At 41.9% G+C, this 20862-nt stretch overlaps 1 protein-coding gene across 6 annotated transcripts in view; it reads right to left on the bottom strand.

Annotated features, from left to right (window-relative positions):
* Positions 1-20862, bottom strand: part of LOC122550866 (testis-specific gene 10 protein-like) — a 139978-nt gene that overhangs the window by 14902 nt on the left and 104214 nt on the right. For 5 of the 6 annotated variants that reach the window (XM_087988335.1, XM_087988336.1, XM_043692219.2 and 2 more), the window contains 5 exons: positions 19903-20071; positions 14122-14232; positions 6578-6763; positions 6009-6218; positions 2432-2634 (listed from right to left, as the gene is read on the bottom strand). In XM_087988335.1, the coding sequence (XP_087844461.1) occupies positions 2432-2634; positions 6009-6218; positions 6578-6763; positions 14122-14232; positions 19903-20071 (879 nt within the window). The remainder of the gene's footprint in view (positions 1-2431; positions 2635-6008; positions 6219-6577; positions 6764-14121; positions 14233-19902; positions 20072-20862) is intronic. The other variant, XM_043692221.2, reaches the window with a different exon arrangement.

Genomic DNA, 20862 nt, shown 5'->3' with positions numbered 1-20862 from the left:
GAAGCATTGGAAAGGGTGCAGAGGAGATTTACCAGGATATTGCCTGGTATGGAGCAAAGATCGTATGAAGAAAAGCTGAGGGACCTGAGGCTGTTTTCATTAGAGAAAAGAAGGTTAAGAGGTGACTTAATAGAGACATTCAAGATGATCAGAGGATTAGATAGGGTGGACACTGACAGCCTTTTTCCTCGGATGGTGATAGCTAGCATAAGGGGACATAGCTTTAATTTGAGGTGTGATAGACATACGACTGATGTCAGAGGTAGGTTCTTTACTCAGAGAGTAGTGAGGGATGAAACTCCCTGCTTGCAATAGTAGTAGACTCGTCAACCTTATGGACATTTAAATGGTCATTGGATAAACATGTGGATTATAATGGAATAATGTAGGTTAGGTGGGCTTCAGATTGGTTTCACAAGTGGGTGCAACATCGAGGGTCGAAGGGCATCTACTGCACTGTAATGTTCTATGTTCAGACTCAATCATTTGAATTCTCCTGATTGACTACCCATTTTCTACCTACCTTAAATTTCGGCTTATCCAAAATGTAGTTGATATTATTCCAGCTTGCACTTCAATGCTAGTATCCGGTCCATCATCATTTTAATTTTAGAATTCACATTCTCACAGAAAGTCTCAGAATTATTATAGCATATAATGAGGCCATTCAGCCCTTCGTACCTGCACCAATTCTATACCTAGTGCCAATCTCCTGCCTTTTCCCCATACCTCAGCACATCATTTCTATCCAGATAATTATCCAATGCCCTCATTCTTGTACTCAAATATTTCTTTCATAGTCTTGCACCTCTATCTCTATAACCCGCATGTAACACTGATCTGCATGATCCTACATTAGTCTCTTGTATGCCTCCTACGTACTTCACTCTCCATTGTTATTCCTGCCTTCAGCTACCTAAGTTCTAAACTTTATAATTTCCTACCTAAATATCCATGCCTTTAGGATTTTCCTTGAAAGCTGTTTCTTTGTCTAAGCTGTTGGTCACCTAAACTGATACTTCATTCTTTGGAACAATGTCAATTTTTCCTGATTGCTCTCCAGGTCAGTGCCTTGTGATGCTTTAAAAGGTGCTATTTAGATGCAAGTTGCTTATGTAAAGTGGAGGTTACTAAATTACACATTACAGCAAGATTTAGAAGTAGCTCATTGTATGTAAGTTGATTTGGGTAAATGAGGCGAGTCTTTATTCAAAAGTAGGTTCTTTCTTTAAACCCCTTATTTTGCTTATGGAACAGGTCTCCACAAAACTTTATTACTAGAAAAAAATATTTTTTAAAAATCAGAACAAAGACGTTTTGTTTTAAAAAGTGCTCAGAAACCTATGTTCTCTGAGGGCATAACACTTTTAAGATCACCTCCAAAAGAATTAAGAGACTAGGTTTTATTTATTACTCTGAGGAAAATACAAAATAAATAGCTGGGAAAAAAAACTTAGAAGAAAATTCAATAAATCTAGGGAAATGGATTGAAGTGGTTATCCTTTTTGGGATCATTACCACCATACGTGGGTGCTCTGGGTGCTCCAGTTTCCCTCCCATAGTGCAAAGGTATGCAGGTTAGGTGGTCTGGCCATGATAAATTGCCCACAGTGTCCAGAGATATGCAGGCTATGTGGGCTAGCCATGTGAAATGCAGGGTTACAGAGATAGGGTATGAGGAAGGGTCTGGATGGGATAGTCCAGAGGGTGGACTCAATGGCCTGCTTTCACACTGTAGAGATTCTATAATTCTATTAGAAATAGGAGACGAATTGGCAATTAAGCCCCTCAAACCTGCTCGACCATTTAACATGATCATAGCTGATCTCATCTCAGCCTCAGTTCCACTTTCCTGCCTGATCCCTACAACCCGTTAACCCATTACTAATTAAAAATTTATCTTTCTCCTCTTTATATTTATTCAGTGTCCAGTAGTCCTCCACAGTTTTGGGAAGTGAATTCCACAGAACCTTTGTTAGAGAAGTAATTCCTCATCATTTCAGTTTTTAAGTTTACTACGCCTTAGCCTAAAACTATTACTGTTTGTCCTAGATTGCCCAACTAGGGAAATATCCACTGGGCTAAATGACAATCTGCTGTAACACTTATGATTGTGTCTACTGATTCCCAAGGATAATCAAAATAAAATACAGAGCAGCAATTCATCACATATATCTAATGTTTAGTGTTAATTTCACCAACCTGCACCTGTTCTTCCATTTCCCACAAGTGATTAGAAGGACCAGATCTGACACTGACATTCATTGATTTTTTTCACTGAGCTAATCATATTGGTGAAACAAAAACTGAATTGCAAAATGAGAATTGTATCAGAAAAACTCACTTAATAAAAGAAATTCCAATTGTCAAAAAGTGGAGCTGTTACATATGCAGACAATCAGCAAAAAGCACGTATAAATGTAGTACTTACAGTTTACTATCAGCTAAGGAAAGCTTATCTTTAAAGAGCTGTAGTTCCGTCTCTTTCTCTTGAGTGACCATCTGGCTTTGGAACTTTTTCTCCCGATTAGATGCCAACAAAGATTCCAGATTTTTTATTGAAGTTCTCTCACTTGAAAGCTGGTTTCTTAAGAGCTCTATTTCAGAGCGGGCTGATTCAAGTTCATTTAGAACCTTATAGAATCAGAGGAAATACTGATGCATTTTTGAAAGCACGATACTATGTTCAGTGAACAATGTGGTTATTTTACAATGTTGGCTAAAGGCTAAACCTCTAAATGTTTGCGTTATGGTGGAAAACAATTTTTACGGTTCTATTAAAATTTCCCTCCAATAATTATAGGTTAAAGCACCTTTTGAACTAATATAAAAAAGCTTTGATCAATAAACATCCTTATAAAGATGATATAAGTTTCCTTTGAGAATGCTATGTTCAGTGTTAGCTTTCAAGAATTAACCTTTACTGTACTCTGGGTAAGCCTTATTGAGCTGCTGGAGTCAGTGCTGATCAAACATCTTTCATTAATACGTTTTTAGGTTAACATGCAGCAAAATTGAATGAAGACAGGCATAAACAAGTCAGGTACTAATTTCTTTCAGCACGACTTCAACCTCCAGAATTGATGAGAAGGATTGATGACAATGAGCAAAACAAAAAAAATCTCAAGGATAATAGTTCAATTCAATCCATCAAATCTCACTCACTTAGCACCTGCTGTAATGTGCATGAGATAGTTATAAAGTAAAAGTTAAGGCAAGAAAATCTGATATAAAATATGAAAGTTTGGTGGAACATTAGAAAGGAGGGAAAACCCAGTGGGCAAAGGTATTCATGAGTAAAAACCTAAAATTGCAATGAAATGACTGTTTTAACTGAGACAGATAACATATCACCACTGTAGAAGGTTCAAGACAGCAAGTGTTTGCACTGCTGTGTCTTGCATTACTTTCCTTGGTTGGGTCAGCTATGTAGGTACTTGCTCTCCAGATAGAGTGCAGCACTACGAAGGAACAAGAAGCTGCTATCGTAGTCTCTGAAATGACATGGAATGGTGTTGAGGGAGTACAAACAGTTAAAAAAGAAAGAAAAGTTGATCCTGAAATACTTCTTGAATGAACTCTAAATGAGCTTAACTGTCAAACAAATATTTGGAGGATTTGGGAAAGGTTATACGTTATTATACTTTTCAGCCTCTCCATTGCGAGGTTGAAGCAGGAGGAGGAGGAAATTGGCTGGAGCACAAGCATTACTTTTTTACCAACATTTACATTTTATGAAGCAAATATTTAATATCTATGGCAGAGGGAGGAGTGGGCAGAGGAACAAGAAAGGAATAAATGGGTGACCTGTTTTAAGGGCGCAAACTTATCCCACTTTGCTACAAGCAATATCCAGCCCCATATCATAGCAGTTTGGTGTTCCTGACATCAGTTCATTTATGAAACCAGAGTTGCTTTGGATGCACCACAGAGAGTTGGGGGGGGGGTGGGGGGTTGTATGGGGGCATGGAGGGATAGGCTGGAGCACTACAATTCCAGATTTGTTCCAAGTCAACAGGAAACAGTCAAAATGAAAGCTCTCTTCTCAAGTTCTATTCCAAACTATGGGAGAAGAAGGAAAACACTGGCAGTAATTCTAAAACCTCCTGACATTCCTTCGATATAGGTACCAATTCTTGCTTGTTAATGTAAAAGTGACATAATGAAACCTGACTTTTTTGATAAATATATTAATATGAATAATTGAATCATGCACAAGGCCCACTGGACAAAATTTGCCCTTTAACATTACCCTCCATGTGACACAAGGCTGGGCAAATCACATCACACTCAATAAACAAAATTTTAAAAAATGAACTAAATGCTGGAAATCAGAAATAAAAGCAGAAATTGCTGAAAAATAACTCAGAAAGTCTGGCAGCATCTGTGGAGAGAAAGCAGAGTTAATGTTTCAGGTCCAGTGACTCTTCTTCAAAACTGATTGTAGCTCAGAAAAGATTGGTATATATACTGGCGATGGGGTGGTGGAGGGGTAAGAGTAAACATTAGGTGGGGATGGAGCCCAAATAGAAGAAAAAGAGTTGGGCAGACAAAGGAATAGGTAAAGGTCAGCCTGGGTGAATGAATAGCTGCTAATGGGACCATTAGTGGCTGACAATGGGTGGTTTATAATGATAAGACCTGGTGTGTTGGGAGTTGGGGTAAGGACTTGGGTGAAGGTGCTCAGGCCTTAAAATTATTGAACTTGATAATGACTCCTGAAAACTGCAGGATCTCCAAGTGGAAAAAGTCTGTTCAGCTTGTGCTGAGCTTTGCTAGAGCACTGCAGCAAGCCAGAGACAGAGATAATGACCAGAGAACACGGTGGTGTATTGAAGTGGCAGGAAACAGGAAGCTCAGGATCATTTTTGCAGACAAAATGTAGGTGTTCTGCAAAGCGGTCACCCAGTCTACATGTTGCTTCCCCAATGTACAGCGGACCACATTGTGAGCAGCAAATACAGCAGACTACATTGAGTGAACTGCAGGTAAATCATTCCTTCACTGGAAGATGTGTCTGGGGCCTTGGATGATGAGGAGGGAGGAAGTAAATGGGTGGATGTTACATCTTCAGCGATTGCATGGGAATGGGACGTGGAGGTGTGGAGAGGTGTTGTGAGTGAAGGAGGAGTGAACCAATGTGTCCCTGTGGATTAGTTCCTGTGGAAAGGCTGACAAGGGAGTGGAGGGGAATATGTGTCTGGTGGTGACATTCCACTGAAGGTGGAAGAAATGGCGACTAATAATACACTCGTTACAGTCTTTTGGATGACAGTGGATATTGTGATATCTAACCACTATGCTAAGGAATAAAAGGAAGGGAGATGTTTAATTTGAACACTGAAATTGAGAGCCTGGTTTGAAACTTACTGCTGTTGTAATGGTTTCCTGTGGTTTGGGAAACCTGGCTGTCAAACAGGGGTAGCATTGTTGGCTCACTAACATTATTGCCACTATCAACATTGCCCGCAGCTCAGAAAGAACAGAATTTCTCACCAGATACCCCTCACGGAAACCTCTCCTTATGTCAGCCTTCCTAATCACAGTTTACTACCTACCAAATAGCTGGCAATACCCTCAGGGCTCCTCAGCTGTGGCCTGTTGCTACGAGTGAACCATCCTATCCATTGGCTAAGCTATTCAATTGGCCATTTGCCTGGTAGCAAATTGGGATACATTATTTTAATGTCAGTAGGACCAGTGTGATCCAAATCTGTCCAATTCTCTGGCTGTTTTTGATCTCACGCATTCCAGCTCCATGGAAGCACAGAAGGTTCTTACTTCCAAAAAGGTATCACATTTACAGCAAATGAATTAACTGCATTCCAACAGACTAGATGGGTAATAAGATAACAAGTGAAAGCATATAATTTACTCCAGGCTTTGCAGAAAACCTGAAGAAAAATTCTGTATGTCAGGCCCACATGTTGCTATTATATGAGAGACACATTGACAAAATAAAGTATTAATAAAGTATTAAACAATTATAATTTTTCTATGTTACATACTTGCTCCATCTCCTTATTTTTGTTGGCCACCTGCCTCATTATCATCTCTTTGTTCGAATCCAGCTTCAAACAGAGCTCTTGAGTGGATGTGAGGTCAGTGAGGGCTGTGCTCTTTTCATTTTGGACTTGACGAAGTTCATCTTCCAGCTTCATTATCAACTTATTAAGTGAGCAAACCTGGGCTTTATATGCATTCCTAGCAGCCTCTTGCTACAGAGAAAATCCATTTTTGCATGTTAAAAATGTGGGAAAATGAAAATGCAGAAGAATTCTGAGGAAAATATAAATCTTTGGTGAAATTACATGAAAAATACACCCAAAATTAGAAATTAATTGAATTCTATTCCCGAAAATAAACTTGCAGCTACTTTGTAAATGAACTGTCAACTGCACTGATGCTAATTTCAGATTCACTTGAAACTGTCAAAATAGATTTTTTAAAATCAAACTCATCTTCTTGAGAGTTCTACCTTTACATAATAAAGCATCTGTTAACAACAGAAAGTTTGCTGCACATATAATATTGTGTATTACAGTAAATAATGGATTATAAATTAACCAGTTCTTACCTCCTCAATTTCTTTTTCAAGTGAGTTAACTTTATCGCACATTCTGCGATTCTCAGCTTTCACAGTAACAAGCTCCATCTGAACTGAACTGAACTCTCCTTCTATTTGGCGAGCTTTCAATTCCCAGGTCTCTGTCTGTGCATTAGTTCTACGACACTGCTCCATCAGATTAAAATTCTCATTTTCCTAACAAATGTATATGATATCATCAATCCACAAAATCTCTCAAACTATTTTTTATAGCTATAATCTTAAAGACAACTTTTATGATAACACTCGGGCATTTTATCTTCCAGAATATATAAAAATCGAATATAATAAATTATTGCATGGCTGCATCTGGAAATAAGAAAGAAGCTTACAGATTGGGCCTCCTTCCTGAATCTGCCTGTCACCACAATGGGATTGAGACATTCTTACCCAGTTTCTCACAACAAGATCTGGACAAGCCAAACGCCAACTCGAGGACATCTCTTCCTACTGCCCACTCGACCATGACCCCACCCCCCATCACCAAACCATCATCTCCCAGACCATACAGTCCCACCCACAGCTTCCAACTTCATAGTCCGGCAACCCCGCACTGCCCGGTTCTATCTCCTTCCCAAGATCCACAAGCCTGACCACCTTGGCCGACCCATTGTCTCAGCATGCTCCTGCCCCACTGAACTTATCTCTACCTACCTCGACACTGTCCTATCCCTCCTAGTCCAGGAACTCCCCACAAACGTTCGAGACACCACCCACGCGCCCCACCTCCTCCAAGACTTCCGTTTCCCTGGCCCCCAACGCCTCATCTTCACCATGGATATCCAATCCCTCTGCACCTCCATCCGCCATGACCAGGGCCTCCAAGCCCTCCGTTTTTTCCTCTCCAGACGTCCCCAACAGTACCCTTCCACCGACACTCTCAATCGTTTGGCCGAACTGGTCCTCACCCTTAACAATTTCTCCTTTGAATCCTCCCACTTCCTCCAGACCAAAGGGGTAGCCATGGGCACACGTATGGGCCCCAGCTATGCCTGTCTCTTTGTTGGCTACGTAGAACAGTTGATCTTCCATAATTACACCGGCACCACTCCCCACCTCTTCCTCCGCTACATTGATGACTGCACTGGCGCCACCTCGTGCTCCCACGAAGAGGTTGAGCAATTCATCAACTTCACCAACACATTCCACCCTGACCTTAAATTTACCTGGGCCATCTCTGACACCTCCCTCCCCTTCCTGGACCTCTCCATCTGCATTAGTGATGACCGACTTGACACTGACATTTTTTACAAACCCACCGACTCCCACAGCTACCTGGATTACACCTCTTCCCACCCTATCCCTTGCAAAAATGCCATCCCGTATTCCCAATTCCTCCGCCTTCGCCGTATCTGCTCCCAGGAGGACCAGTTCCACCACAGAACACACCAGATGGCCTCTTTCTTTAGAGACCGTAATTTCCCTTCCCATGTGGTTAAAGATGCCCTCCAACGCATCTCGTCCACATCCCGCACCTCCGCCCTCAGACCCCACCCCTCCAACCGTAACAAGGACAGAACGCCCCTGGTGCTCACCTTCCACCCTACAAACCTCCGCATAAACCAAATCATCCGCCGACATTTCCGCCACCTCCAAAAAGACCCCACCACCAGGGATATATTTCCCTTCCCACCCCTTTCCGCCTTCCCTCCGAGACTACCTGGTCAGGTCCACGCCCCCCTACGACCCACCCTCCCATCCTGGCACTTTCCCCTGCCACCGCAGGAACTGTAAAACCTGTGCCCGCACCTCCTCCCTCACCTCTATCCAAGGCCCTAAAGGAGCCTTCCATATCCATCAAAATTTTACCTGCACATCCACTAATATCATTTATTGTATCTGTTGCTCCCGATGCGGTCTCTTCTACATTGGCGAGACGGGGCGCCTCCTAGCAGAGCACTTTAGGGAACATCTCCGAGACACCCGCACCAATCAACCAAACCGCCCCGTGGCCCAACATTTCAACTCCCCCTTCCACTCTGCCGAGGACATGGAGGTCCTGGGCCTCCTTCACCGCCGCTCCCTCACCGCCAGACGCCTAGAGGAAGAATGCCTCATCTTCCGCCTTGGAACACTTCAACCCCAGGGCATCAATGTGGACTTCAACAGCTTCCTCATTTACCCTTCCCCCACCTCATCCTAGTTTCAAACTTCCAGTCCCCTTGACTTGTCCGGATTTGTCCGACCTGCCTAGCTTCTTTTCCACCTATCCACTCCACCCTCTCCTCCCTGACCTATCACCTTCATCTCCTCTCCCACTCACCCATTGTACTCTATGCTACTCTCTCCCCACCCCCACCCTTCCCTAGCTTATCTCTCCACTCTTCAGGCTCTCTGCCTTTACTCCTGATGAAGGGCTTTTGCCCGAAACGTCGATTTTGCTGAAGCTCCTCAATGCTGCCTGAACAGCTGTGCTCTTCCAGCACCATTGATCCAGAATCTGGTTTCAAGCATCTGCAGTCATTGTTTTTACCTTGGCAATTCTTGTCCACTCAGTGTATAATCCCTAAGAAGGCACAACTTTGGTTCTGTTGATGCTTTCCAAATATACAGGCCTACAAGACTATCAAAATATGTATCAATACAAACCACATCATCTGCAATACAACCTGATAATGTTTTGCACAACTCCATTAGTCTATAGAAAACCTGGCCAAGCTTTTTCTCATCCTTTTTTATTCATTCGCAGCACGTGGGCAGCACTGACCAGATCAGCACTTATTACCCGTTGCCAATTTCCCAAATAAGTCTGGGTCTGGACCAAATAAGGACGGTAGTTTCCTTCCCTAAAAGAAAATTAATGAACCAGGTGGGCTTTTCCGACAATCCGCAATGGCTTCATGATCATCAATCAACTCTTAATTCCAGATATTTATCAAATTCAAATTCCACCATCTGCCACAGCAGGATTCGAACCCAGGACATTATCAGGTCTTTGGATTCATAATCCAGTAGCAATAGCATTAGGCCATTGCCTTCCCTAGTTTCTGAAATGTTTTCTTTCCAACTTCATTCAATGGAGGAATTTTATCAAAATAAAAGGAATTTTGGAATAATGGTGAAACCTGGGAGAAAAATACTAATGGGCTTATTGAATGTGTTTCGTACTTCTCTCAAAATTTCTTTCATAAGATTAATCAAACCTTGTGAAAGTCTCACTGCATTTGTACATCGCCTTTCATGACCCCAGGACACTCTGCAGTATTTAACAGCCAAAGTACTTAGGGCACTGTAATGATGTAAAATGTAAGGTTCTTTCATGTTTATTGATGTATTTAGGTTCTTAATGAGAAAGTCAAGCATTATTCTACAAATCAAAATGATGTTATGGGTGGCATGGTGGCTTAGTGGTTAGCGCTGCTTCCCCACAGGGTCAGGGCCTGGGTGGAGTTTGCACATTCTCTCGTGTCTGCAGGGATTTTCTCCAGGAGCTCTGGTTTTCTCATACTGTCCAATGGCATGCAGGCTAGGTGGATTGCTGATAGTGTCTAGGGTGGATTAGTCATGAGAAATGCAAGGTTACAGGGATAGGGTAGGGATTGGTCTGGGTGGATGGTCTTCGAAGGGTTGGTGTAAACCTATTGGGCTGAATGGCCTTCTGCCACACTATAGGAAGTTTATGATTACTGAAGGTTAGACAGAAGCATCACCAGGCTGAACAAACAGACCAATTCTTTTGCTCCATTGCATGCATAGATAGAGATGTAGTAGTGGCTCACAGACATAATGTGATAGCCAAACAAGCAGTATAATTTAGGAAAGAGAAAAGTAAACAAGATGTTTGTCATTGATAAGTTAATTAACTTTTGCTATATAATCGATGTGGGCATTTCAGAAGGAGGCATGAATGTGGAAGATTGAATCGCTGTCAAACCTGGAGAAATGTCTTTCTCCCCAGATAGGGGATTTAATTTGTCTTTACTAGTAATTTCCTTCACTTCCATATCTCCTGGAGCATGGACTTTGATACAACTCCTTGGGCCCTTACCCAAGTGCTCATGGACATTGTTTTTAACTCAGTCTGGACAGTGAGAGTCAGGATGTTATATCTACAAAACTGGTGTCACTGTGAGAATCTGATTCTGTCTACAATAGTTATCTACACACACATCTTTTCAGGCTTCTTAAAGAGAAATCTTCAGGATAGAATAAGGAGGAAAAGAGAGGCTTTTAGCAGTTATGAGACAGCAATTCAAATGAGGTTCTAGTGGAGAATAGAAAGTGCAGGGGGAGCTTAAGAAAAAAATTAGGACAGCAAAGAGGAGGCTTGAAAAACTACTGGTGGGTAACAGTAAGGATAACACAAAGACATTTTATAAGTACATTACTAGCAATCAACAAACCTGGGAAAAACAGTAGAACTCACTTGAGATCAAAGTGGAGCTGAAAAGATATAGCTGAGGTTTTAAATGAGTGTTCTGCATCTTTATTCATAATAGAGAAGAGATGATGAAGTTCTAGAAATCAGGAGGGGAATGGTGACATACTTGAAAAAATTCACATTGAGTGGGGAGGAGGTATTAGCAGGCTTGAAAATAGACAAATCCTCAAAAGCCCAGATGAAATGTATTCAAGGCTTCTGTGGAAGGCAAGGGAGGAGACTACAGTCGCTGTCAATTCCGCTGGCCAGAAAACTGAAGGACAGCTAATATAGTACCAGTATTCAAGAAGGGTGGTAAGGATAAACCAGGAAACTACCATCCAGTCACTCTAAAGTCTGTGATAGGGAAACGATTGGAAAAAATAGTGAGGGATAGATTTAACTCCACTTAGTGAGACAAGGATTAAATAAGGACAGTCAGCTTGGCTTTATAAGGAGGAAATCATGTCTAACAAATTTGATTGAACTTTCAAGGTGCTAACTAGGTCTATAAATGAGAGTGGCGCATTTGACAGACAGGTAGCCACATGGGCTTCAGTAAGTCTTTTGACAAGGTTTTGCATGGCAGACTTATTAGGAAGCTAAGAGATCAAGGTAATTTGGTAAATTGAATCCAAAATTGGCTTAATATTAGGAAAAAGAGAGTGATGGTCAAAGGGTGGTTATGTGACTGGAAACCAGTGTCTAGTGGTATACCGCAGGGTTTAATGCTCGGTTCTTTCCTAGTTGTTTTGTGGCTTAAATACCTAGGCATGAATGTAGGAGGTTTGATCAGTAATTTAATGGATGAACAAAAATTGCTCTATTCCTGATGAAGGGCCTTTGCCCGAAACGTTGATTTTCCTGCTCCTCCTGCCTGACCTGCTGTGCTTTTCCTGCACCACTCTAATCTAGACAAAAATTGGTGGTCCAGTAAATTGCAATTAGGAAAGCCCAAGATACTGGATGATTTAGACAGGCTGGTCAGATGGGCTGAACAATGGCAAATGGAATTTAATCTTGGAAAGTGTGCATTTTGAGAGAACCAGCAAGGCAGGGGAGTTCACATTGAATGGTAGGACTCTAAGAAGTACAGGGAATCAAAGGGATCTTGGTGTGCATGTCCACCAAGATGCTTAAAGGCAGCAGGACAGGTCAATAAGGTGGTTAAGAAGGCATATGGGACACTTGCCTTCATTTATCAAGGCATTGAATGCAAGAGCAAGGAAGTTATGATACAGCTGTGTGTAATATTTGGTCACAGCTGCAGTACTCTGCGCAGGTCTGGTTGCCAGACTATCGGAGTGACGTAATTGCACCAGAGAGAGGATGCAGTCAAGATTCACTAGGATGTTGACTGAGCTGGAGCAATATTGCTATGAAGAGACATGAGATAGGCTGGGATCATTTTCCTTACAGCACAGAAGGCTGAGAAGGGATCTGAGGTGGGTGTACAAAGTTCTGAAGGGCACAGGCAGGATAAATAGGGAGAAACATTTCCCCTCACTAGAAGGGGGCACAGCAGCAAATTTAGAGGGGATTTAAGGAAACATTGCCCAGAAAGATTGTGCTACTCTGGAGCAACTGCTTAAAAAAGGTGATATAGGTGGGAACCCTCAAGAAATTTATGAACTATTTAGGTGAGCACTTGAAATACCATAGCAGACAAGGCTACAGGTCAAGTGTTGGAAAATGGGATTCAAACAAATGGATTTTTGATGAGCAACACAGACACCATGGGTCAAATGGCCTCTTTCCATACTATAAAAACTCTAATACTCTGACTTTGTACAACTTCCATTTTCATGCACCCATGATGGGACATTGGTAGAGATATTGATAGTTGGTCACCTCTTCTATTCGCAAATGCTGCTGACTGGATACTAATGGTGACATGTTTGCAATCAATTATCAGAAAACCAGGAACTACTGCAAATTCCCAGTCTTGGTGGCAAGGTGGTTCAGTGGTTAGCACTGCTGCCTCACAGTGCCAGAGACCCAGGTTCGATTCCAGCCTTGGGCAACTGTGTGAAGTTTGCGCATTCTCCCCGTATCTGTGTGGGTTTCCACTGGGTGCTCTGGTTTCCCTTCACAGTCAAAAGATGTGCAAGCTAGATGGATTATCCATGGGAAATGTAGGGTTACAGAGACAGGGTAGGGGAGAGGATAAAAATCTTAGGCCGAAGGGCCCATTCCTGTGCTGAATAGTTCTCTCCTGCTGCTGTTGGTTAAATATGAGGAAGATGATATGGTGAAGAGGGGACCTCTTTACTGCAGCTATATATACACTGTGGATTGTGATTTGAGGTTGATATCTCCTGTATCAGAAAAATTAAAAGGGGCAGTCACTAGTAACGCATTCCCTTATTCCAGCATTATGTAGGTTCTGTTACAGGAGGCTGGAGAGGCTTGCAACAGTCTTTTGGAGAAGCACAACCTCCTGAGGCACAGCTCCAGATAGCTTCAAAATGATGACTTAGCTTGTAGCTCACGTGCTAGGTGGGTGTGATTTTCTACAAGCAGTCTACTCATTTGTTATCTTCTGAGAGATCCAGTTCTTCTTGTGCTGATTGGTGAAGTTATTGCTGCAGCTTCTCCATTTCCTCACATAACAAGTGCTCTTGCACTCAAAGTAAATTAGCAATAAATAGTACCCAAAATCAGTACAGAAAGCCTTCTGAGTAAGACAAGACAAACAAGTTGCAAAAGTAATGTTAATCTCATAAATCTGCAGCTAAGGAACCTTTTAAATACTCTTCCAGTGATTCGATCAATCCCACAGATTTCTTCTGAGGATCAGACACTGTGGGAGGCCTTCTGTTAGCTTTAGCTAAAATAGTGCTGGGATATCAATTGTATTCCAGAATCTTAATTTTCATATGTTCACAAAGTGCCCACCCGCCTTTTGCAAGTTCTTGGCCCAGTTCCAAAATCTGCATGATTTAAATGGTGGCGGGAGAAGGACAAAAGGAATACTATCACAATTTTAACCAATTGCCTTTCCCACTCATGTTCCCATCAGGTGGGCAAAGTTAAAATTGATTATTCTAATAGCATTCTTACAAATAGTCCAAAAAGATCAATTCACTTAAAGCAGTCAAGATTCAAATCTATGCTTGCTGAAAAACTGAGAGAATTATATTTAGTTACTGACCTTGCCACTAAGCAAATTCTCCACCTTGGATATCTCAGTGATGTAGTCCTGGACTTTGATCTTCAGGTCTTTATTTTCCTGAATAGATTCTTCCAGTTTACGGTTCATTGACTATAACAAACAGGATATGCATTGACTGAAATACATCAGATCTGTAAATTGTCAAATTTACATTTATACTATCAATAGAAAACACATCTTAAGCTTTGCATAAGATTTTGTAATTTTTGAACATGGATATCTGAATTCATTTACATTTACATAGTCTCCCCTCACCATGTATGGAGCTAATCTGAATTGCTGTACTTGCATCAAAGTGGATGACCTCACTCTTCCCCAAAATGAGCTCTATTTTCAAAGTTTTGCCAGTCAATATACAGTATTAGGTTGCTTTGGGACTGTGATCTGGGCCCTTAGCCTGGACTTCACATGGTGTGCTCTCCAAGTCTTCCAAAAGGCATTGTCAATATCAGTTGCTTCTGGGCCAGCCAGCCTATTAAGAAGGCAGTGGGCTCTTGATACCACTGGCCCAACAAAGAGGGCTGTGTGGGTCAGACCAACAACCAATTTTCCACTTCAATAAGCAACAAAATAGAGTGGGATATATAACAAGTGGTCAATTCCCCTACTGTCACTTAAATTAACTATCTCCAAGGAATCAAAATCATGTTTACAGTTCAAATTATAAGTGATTAGAGGGCTAATCGGTGAAGAAAGCAACAGAAAGTAACATGCTAGAGGGCAGTAGGAAGGGGAGCACAAATGGAGACAAAAGACAAAAGGATGGAATGAGAAAGAAGCAAATGCAAAGAATATCTTTCAGTTTTTGTGGCAATGTAGAGTGGTGAAAAGTATTTTGTGCAAGGAGAACCAAATCCCTTTCAAATGGGAGAGAAAAATGTCCAAGAAAATTGAGAGGCAAGGGGATACTAAAGGTTAGTGTGACGAGGATGAGGTTAAGTCTCAGAAGGACCAGTCTAACCAACAGCTACCGTAGGAATATGCATTGTGAGCATAAACTAATGCATTTTGGAATGAATATACACATCATGGTGTGGCAAAGTGTGATCTTAGAGAGCAGGGTGGCATTTGATTTTGGCTGGGATGGCCAGGGCAGATTTAACATGCTCAGCAGAGTTTTAAGGAAAAGGCGAGCTTTGTATGGAGCAACTGGCATTATTATAGATCTATATGCCCCAGGTTGGTGAGGCAGTCAGAATATATACCAAGATGGCCAGTAAAAATAACAAATTATTGAAGTTAAAATAAGTATGATCTGTAATTAAAACAATTCCAACACTTAAACATATGCATCATTTAAATACTACTGCCAAACCATGGAACTGCAATCAAACTCAAATAACTAATATACCGTAGTAATGTTTTAGCACCACCTAATGTTAGCAAGACTGAAATACCCATGACAGCACTTGGATCTATTAGACCTAGAGATTTGATGGTGGTTTGGCAATTGATCAAGAGCAAAGCAGGTGCCTAAGTCTCCAAATGACAGATGCACAGGGATTGCCCAGTAACAAGTCACAGACCACCAACTCGAAGAACATTAAAATAATTGCCATACAAATAGCCTGGTAACAACTTGAGTTTAAGTCAGTTTACTGTATTTGCAACGTTGGTGTCACATTTGACCCTGAGATAAGCTGCTATCACATTTTCACTGTCTGATCTTGCCCTGTGTCAACTCATCTGCTGATGAAACCCTCATTCTGGTCTTTACTGCCTCTGGACTTCACTATTTAAAAGTTTCCAGGCTGGTCTCCCACTTTCTACCCAACATAAATTTGAGGTAAACCAAAATTCTACTTTTTCTCATTACAGGAGAAAATGATCCCTGATAAGCCAAAAGACTCAAGGCAGGTAGTGGGTGCTGGATATTTGTCCATTATGATAGGAAGCTGGCCCTGGTAGGCAAAGACCAGGATCGTGCCTGTGGAGCTACAGAACCCTCCATGTTCCGGCAACCAATTAAGAAGCACCTGCTCTGAAGAAGGATTACTGGAGCCAAAACGTTAACTCCTATTTTATTACACAGGTACTGCCAGATCTGCTGAGTTTTTCCAGCAATTTCTGCTTTTGTTTAAGAAACATTGTTGATTGTCGTGCAACTCTCTCACCATCCCTCCTGTGAATTTAGAACATAGAACATAGAACAATACAGCACAGAACAGGCCCTTCGGCCCACGATGTTGTGCTGAACATTTGTCCTAGCTTAAGCACCCATCCATGTACCTATCCAATTGCCACTTAAAGTTCGCCTTTGATTCTGACTCTGCCACTACCACAGGCAGCGCATTCCATGCCCCCACCACTCTCTGGGTAAAGAACCTACCCCTGATATCTCCCCTATACCTTCCACCCTTCACCTTAAATTTATGTCCCCTTGTAACACTCTGTTGTACCCGGGGAAAAAGTTTCTGATTGTCTACTCTATCTACTCCCCTGATCATCTTATACACCTCTATCAAGTCATCCCTCATCCTTCTCCGTTCCAATGAGAAAAGGCCTAGCACGCTCAACCTATCCTCGTACGACCTATTCTCCATTCCAGGCAACATCCTGGTAAATCTTCTCTGCACCCTCTCCAAAGCTTCCACATCTTTCCTAAAGTGAGGCGACCAGAACTGCACACAGTACTCCAAATGTGGCCTAACCAAAGTCCTGTACAGCTGTAATATCACTTCACGACTCTTGAATTCAATCCCTCTGCTAATGAACGCTAATACACCATAGGCCTTCTTACAAGCTCTATCCACCTCAGTGGCAACTTTCAAAGATCTATGAACATAGACCCCAAGATCCCTCTGTTCCTCCACCTTACTAAGAACCCTACCGTTAATCCTGTATTCTGCATTCTTATTTGTCCTTCCAAAATGGACAACCTCACACTTGGCAGGGTTGAACTCCATCTGCCACTCCTCAGCCCAGCTCTGCATCATATCTAAGTCCCTTTGCAGCCGACAACAGCCCTCCTCACTATCCACAACTCCACCAATCTTCGTATCATCTGCAAATTTACTGACCCACCCTTCGACTCCCTCTTCCAAGTCATTAATAAAAATTACAAACAGCAGAGGACCCAGAACTGATCCCTGCGGAACTCCACTTGTAACTGGGCTCCAGGCTGAATATTTACCATCTACCACCACTCTCTGACTTCGACCGGTTAGCCAGTTTTCTATCCAATTGGCCAAATTTCCCACTATCCCATGCCTCCTGACTTTCCGCATAAGCCTACCATGGGGAACCTTATCAAATGCCTTACTAAAGTCCATGTATACTACATCCACTGCTCTACCCTCATCCACATGCTTGGTCACCTCCTCAAAGAATTCAATCAGACTTGTAAGGCAAGACCTACCCTTCACAAATCCGTGCTGGCTGTCACTAATCAAGCTGTGTCTTTCCAGATACTCATAAATCCAATCCCTCAGTACCCTTTCCATTACTTTGCCTACCACCGAAGTAAGACTAACTGGCCTGTAATTCCCGGGGTTATCCCTATTTCCTTTTTTGAACAAGGGCACAACATTTGCCACTCTCCAGTCCCCTGGTACCACCCCTGTTGACAGTGAAGACGAAAAGATCATTGCCAACGGCTCTGCAATTTCCTCTCTTGCTTCCCACATAATCCTAGGATATATCCCGTCAGGCCCGGGGACTCGTCTATCCTCAAGTTATTCAAAAAGTCCAACACATCTTCCTTCCGAACAAGTATCTCCTCGAGCTTACCAGTGCATTTCACACTCTCCTCTTCAACAATACGGTCCCTCTCGTTTGTAAATACTGAAGAAAAGTACTAATTCAAGACCTCACTTATCTCTTCCGACTCAATACACAGTCTCCCACTACTGTCCTTGATCGGACCTACCCTCGTTGTCGTCATTCTCATGTTTCTCACTTATGCATAAAATGCCTTGGGGTTATCCTTGATCCTATCCGCCAAAAATTTTTCATGCCCTCTCTTAGCTCTCCTAATCCCTTTCTTCAGCTCCCTTCTGGCTATTCTGTATCCCTCCAATGCTCTGTCTGAACCTTCTTTCCTCAACCTTATGTAAGCCTCCTTCTTCCTCTTTACAAGACATTCAACCTCCCTCGTCAACCAAGGTTCCCTCACACGACCATCACTTTCCTGCCTGACAGGTACATACATATCAAGGACATGTCGTATCTGTTCCTTGAAAAAGTTCCACATTTCCACGACATCCTTCCCTGACAGCCTCTGCTCCCAACTTATGCTCCTCAGATCCTGTCTTACAGCATCGTATTTACCCTTCCCCCAATTGTAAAACCTTGACAACATACCACAAACTGCATCCTTTGCTTGTGATGTGCTCTCATTTTTGTGTCCTGCAATCACCATTGACATGACCATGATGGATACAGTCAACAGAGCTGCCCCACAAGACATGCCCACTCTGACAGTCCACCTCTGATGGTCAGAACACTGATACCTCAAAGCAATCATCGACAAGCAAAACTCAGATACTGACACCTCAATGTGCATTTTATCTGGATTAGAGTCAGTAACCCTTGCAGGTGAGCACTTCACTGCCATGTCTCCACCAAGAAAAAGCGAGCCCAGGTTACTGGCAGCCTCACAGTCTGCTGAACACATACCAGGACCTATATTCCACCACTCTCACTGTTGCTGCTCAGCATCACAGCAAAATATTATGGGGATGAGGGATCTTCACCTCACTCCAGGTGCCCCCTCCTCACAAGGAGACAGGGAGGTGCCAGTAGGTATCCAGCCAGAGGAGGAATCACATACAGGCACCAATAAGTTTCCTGTTCGGAGTTACACTCGAGAGGTAGCTGGGCATTCCTCCTCCACCCTGTCTTTAGGCTCAGCTGCTTGGGACTTCAAGCTGAGGAGAGTGCCCAACTTCTGGGCAGGACTTATTCAGCATGTCTGGGCCTCCTCGTTGTGTGTGTGTGTGTGTGAGTCTCTGTCCAGCTGCAGTTACAACATCACCCATCCTTAGTGTTACACAATGGTCAATAGTCCGAGGTGTGAAGTGAGCAGCTCCTGCACTGAGACAGCAATGAGTAATTAGCAGTTGATTATCATAGTGGCAATTTGGCTCTCTGTCTCTGTCTCCCTCTCTCTCCTTCTCTCTAGATAGACATACGTAGCTACTGTATCACAGGCATTAGTGGAATTCAATCATTATCTTGCATGATATAGATAGGATTGCTTGGGGCAAGGATTTGGACTGCATACTGTAGACTACTGGCCAAGGTTATATAGTTGTTATATTGTTACAGTCTTATGTGGTTTGTTCTCGTTTAAGAGGTTGAATTCCATAATTGCAACGCTTGTATCAGATCATGGTTACATGTTCTATTGATGCCATGATTTACCTCTTCATATATAATGGCACACACTCCCTATGCATATTCTAATTTCCTCAACAAAATGGTGTTCAACACAGCTTACACCAGAAGTATAAAAGCATGACATAAATTATTCAGAACCAAAATGAAACTTGCAGATCCAAAAAACTAAATTTTGCCACTATACTGTTCTGTAAGAGTTGGCAATACAACACATCATTAAGCTAAAGTGATTTCAATTTTAATCATCTCTTTTTAAATAAATTTTGTTCCCAGTGTTAATGTTGCAGTAAAAATATGTATGAATGTAATACAAGCCTTCTTTAATTGTACAGATATCAACCGCTGGATTATTTAGCTAGCTTACAACATTAACAATGAACAACTTTTTCAATGGTTTAATAAAAACTTAATTTTTCTTACCTGATGCTCATATTTTAATTTTGACAGCTGGTCATGCAGATGGTTATTTTCACGAATTGCTGTTTCTCTTAACTGGGTCATTTCTGCTAGTTCAGAACTAATGGAATCATACTGACGCTGAATACTGGAAATGTCATTTTCTTTATTGTTGATTGTCTCATTCAGTTGACTACAGGATCAAAACGCACAAAGGCTAATTCAGTGCCAAATTAGCTAAAAGTAAACGTAACAAGTCCATTCATCTCAAATGAGATAACTTTGCTCTATTTGTGATAATAATCAACAATGTTTAGCTAAATTAGTGCTCTTGAAGTAGTGCAATCAGAGGACCAACTATCATACCATATATTCCAATTTCTCTCTGATATGTGAGGCAAAAAATGTCATTACCTGATCAGAGGTAATTCTGAAATTCCACTGGTGACAGTCAGAACTCCTGAATGGGACCAACAGAACTGCTGAGAACCTCTGAGAGTGCAGTATAGCATTTAAATGTTAGCTTGTTTTTGGCAATCAAGTCCTGGAGTATGCGTTGAAGCCACAGCTTTCTGGCTTAGTGGCAAAGATGCTACCAACTGAGCCACAGCTGATTGCTGGAGGACCCGTATGTACAAGAGAATTATCATTTGGAGAAAGTCATTTCAGGAATTGGATGCACACTTACCAGTAGGAAGCACAACATGTGTGTTATGTTGCATACAAAGTTTACACAGTCTAATGATTAACTTGTGAAAACTCCGTAAAAGTGCACAAATGCACCAGACAGCACACTGTTAAAAAATGCTTCCACCTACATAGAAATACTTAGCTGTTTGGCACAACAGAAATTACATGTTGCTGAAAAAACAATAACACATTTATTGAGGCGTTTCATGTTGTACTTGTCAGGTTAAATCACAAGAATACCAACTGAAGGGTAATACCAACATTGACTGGGTAGATAAAGACAAACTATTTCCA

Source organism: Chiloscyllium plagiosum, unplaced genomic scaffold (assembly GCF_037043375.1).
Source record: "Chiloscyllium plagiosum isolate Xiang-an unplaced genomic scaffold, Cpla_swu_hap1 HiC_scaffold_6, whole genome shotgun sequence".
Taxonomy (NCBI): Eukaryota; Metazoa; Chordata; class Chondrichthyes; order Orectolobiformes; family Hemiscylliidae; genus Chiloscyllium; species Chiloscyllium plagiosum.
Note: the sequence above shows the minus strand (reverse complement) of the source record. Positions and strands in the feature narration are given on the sequence as shown.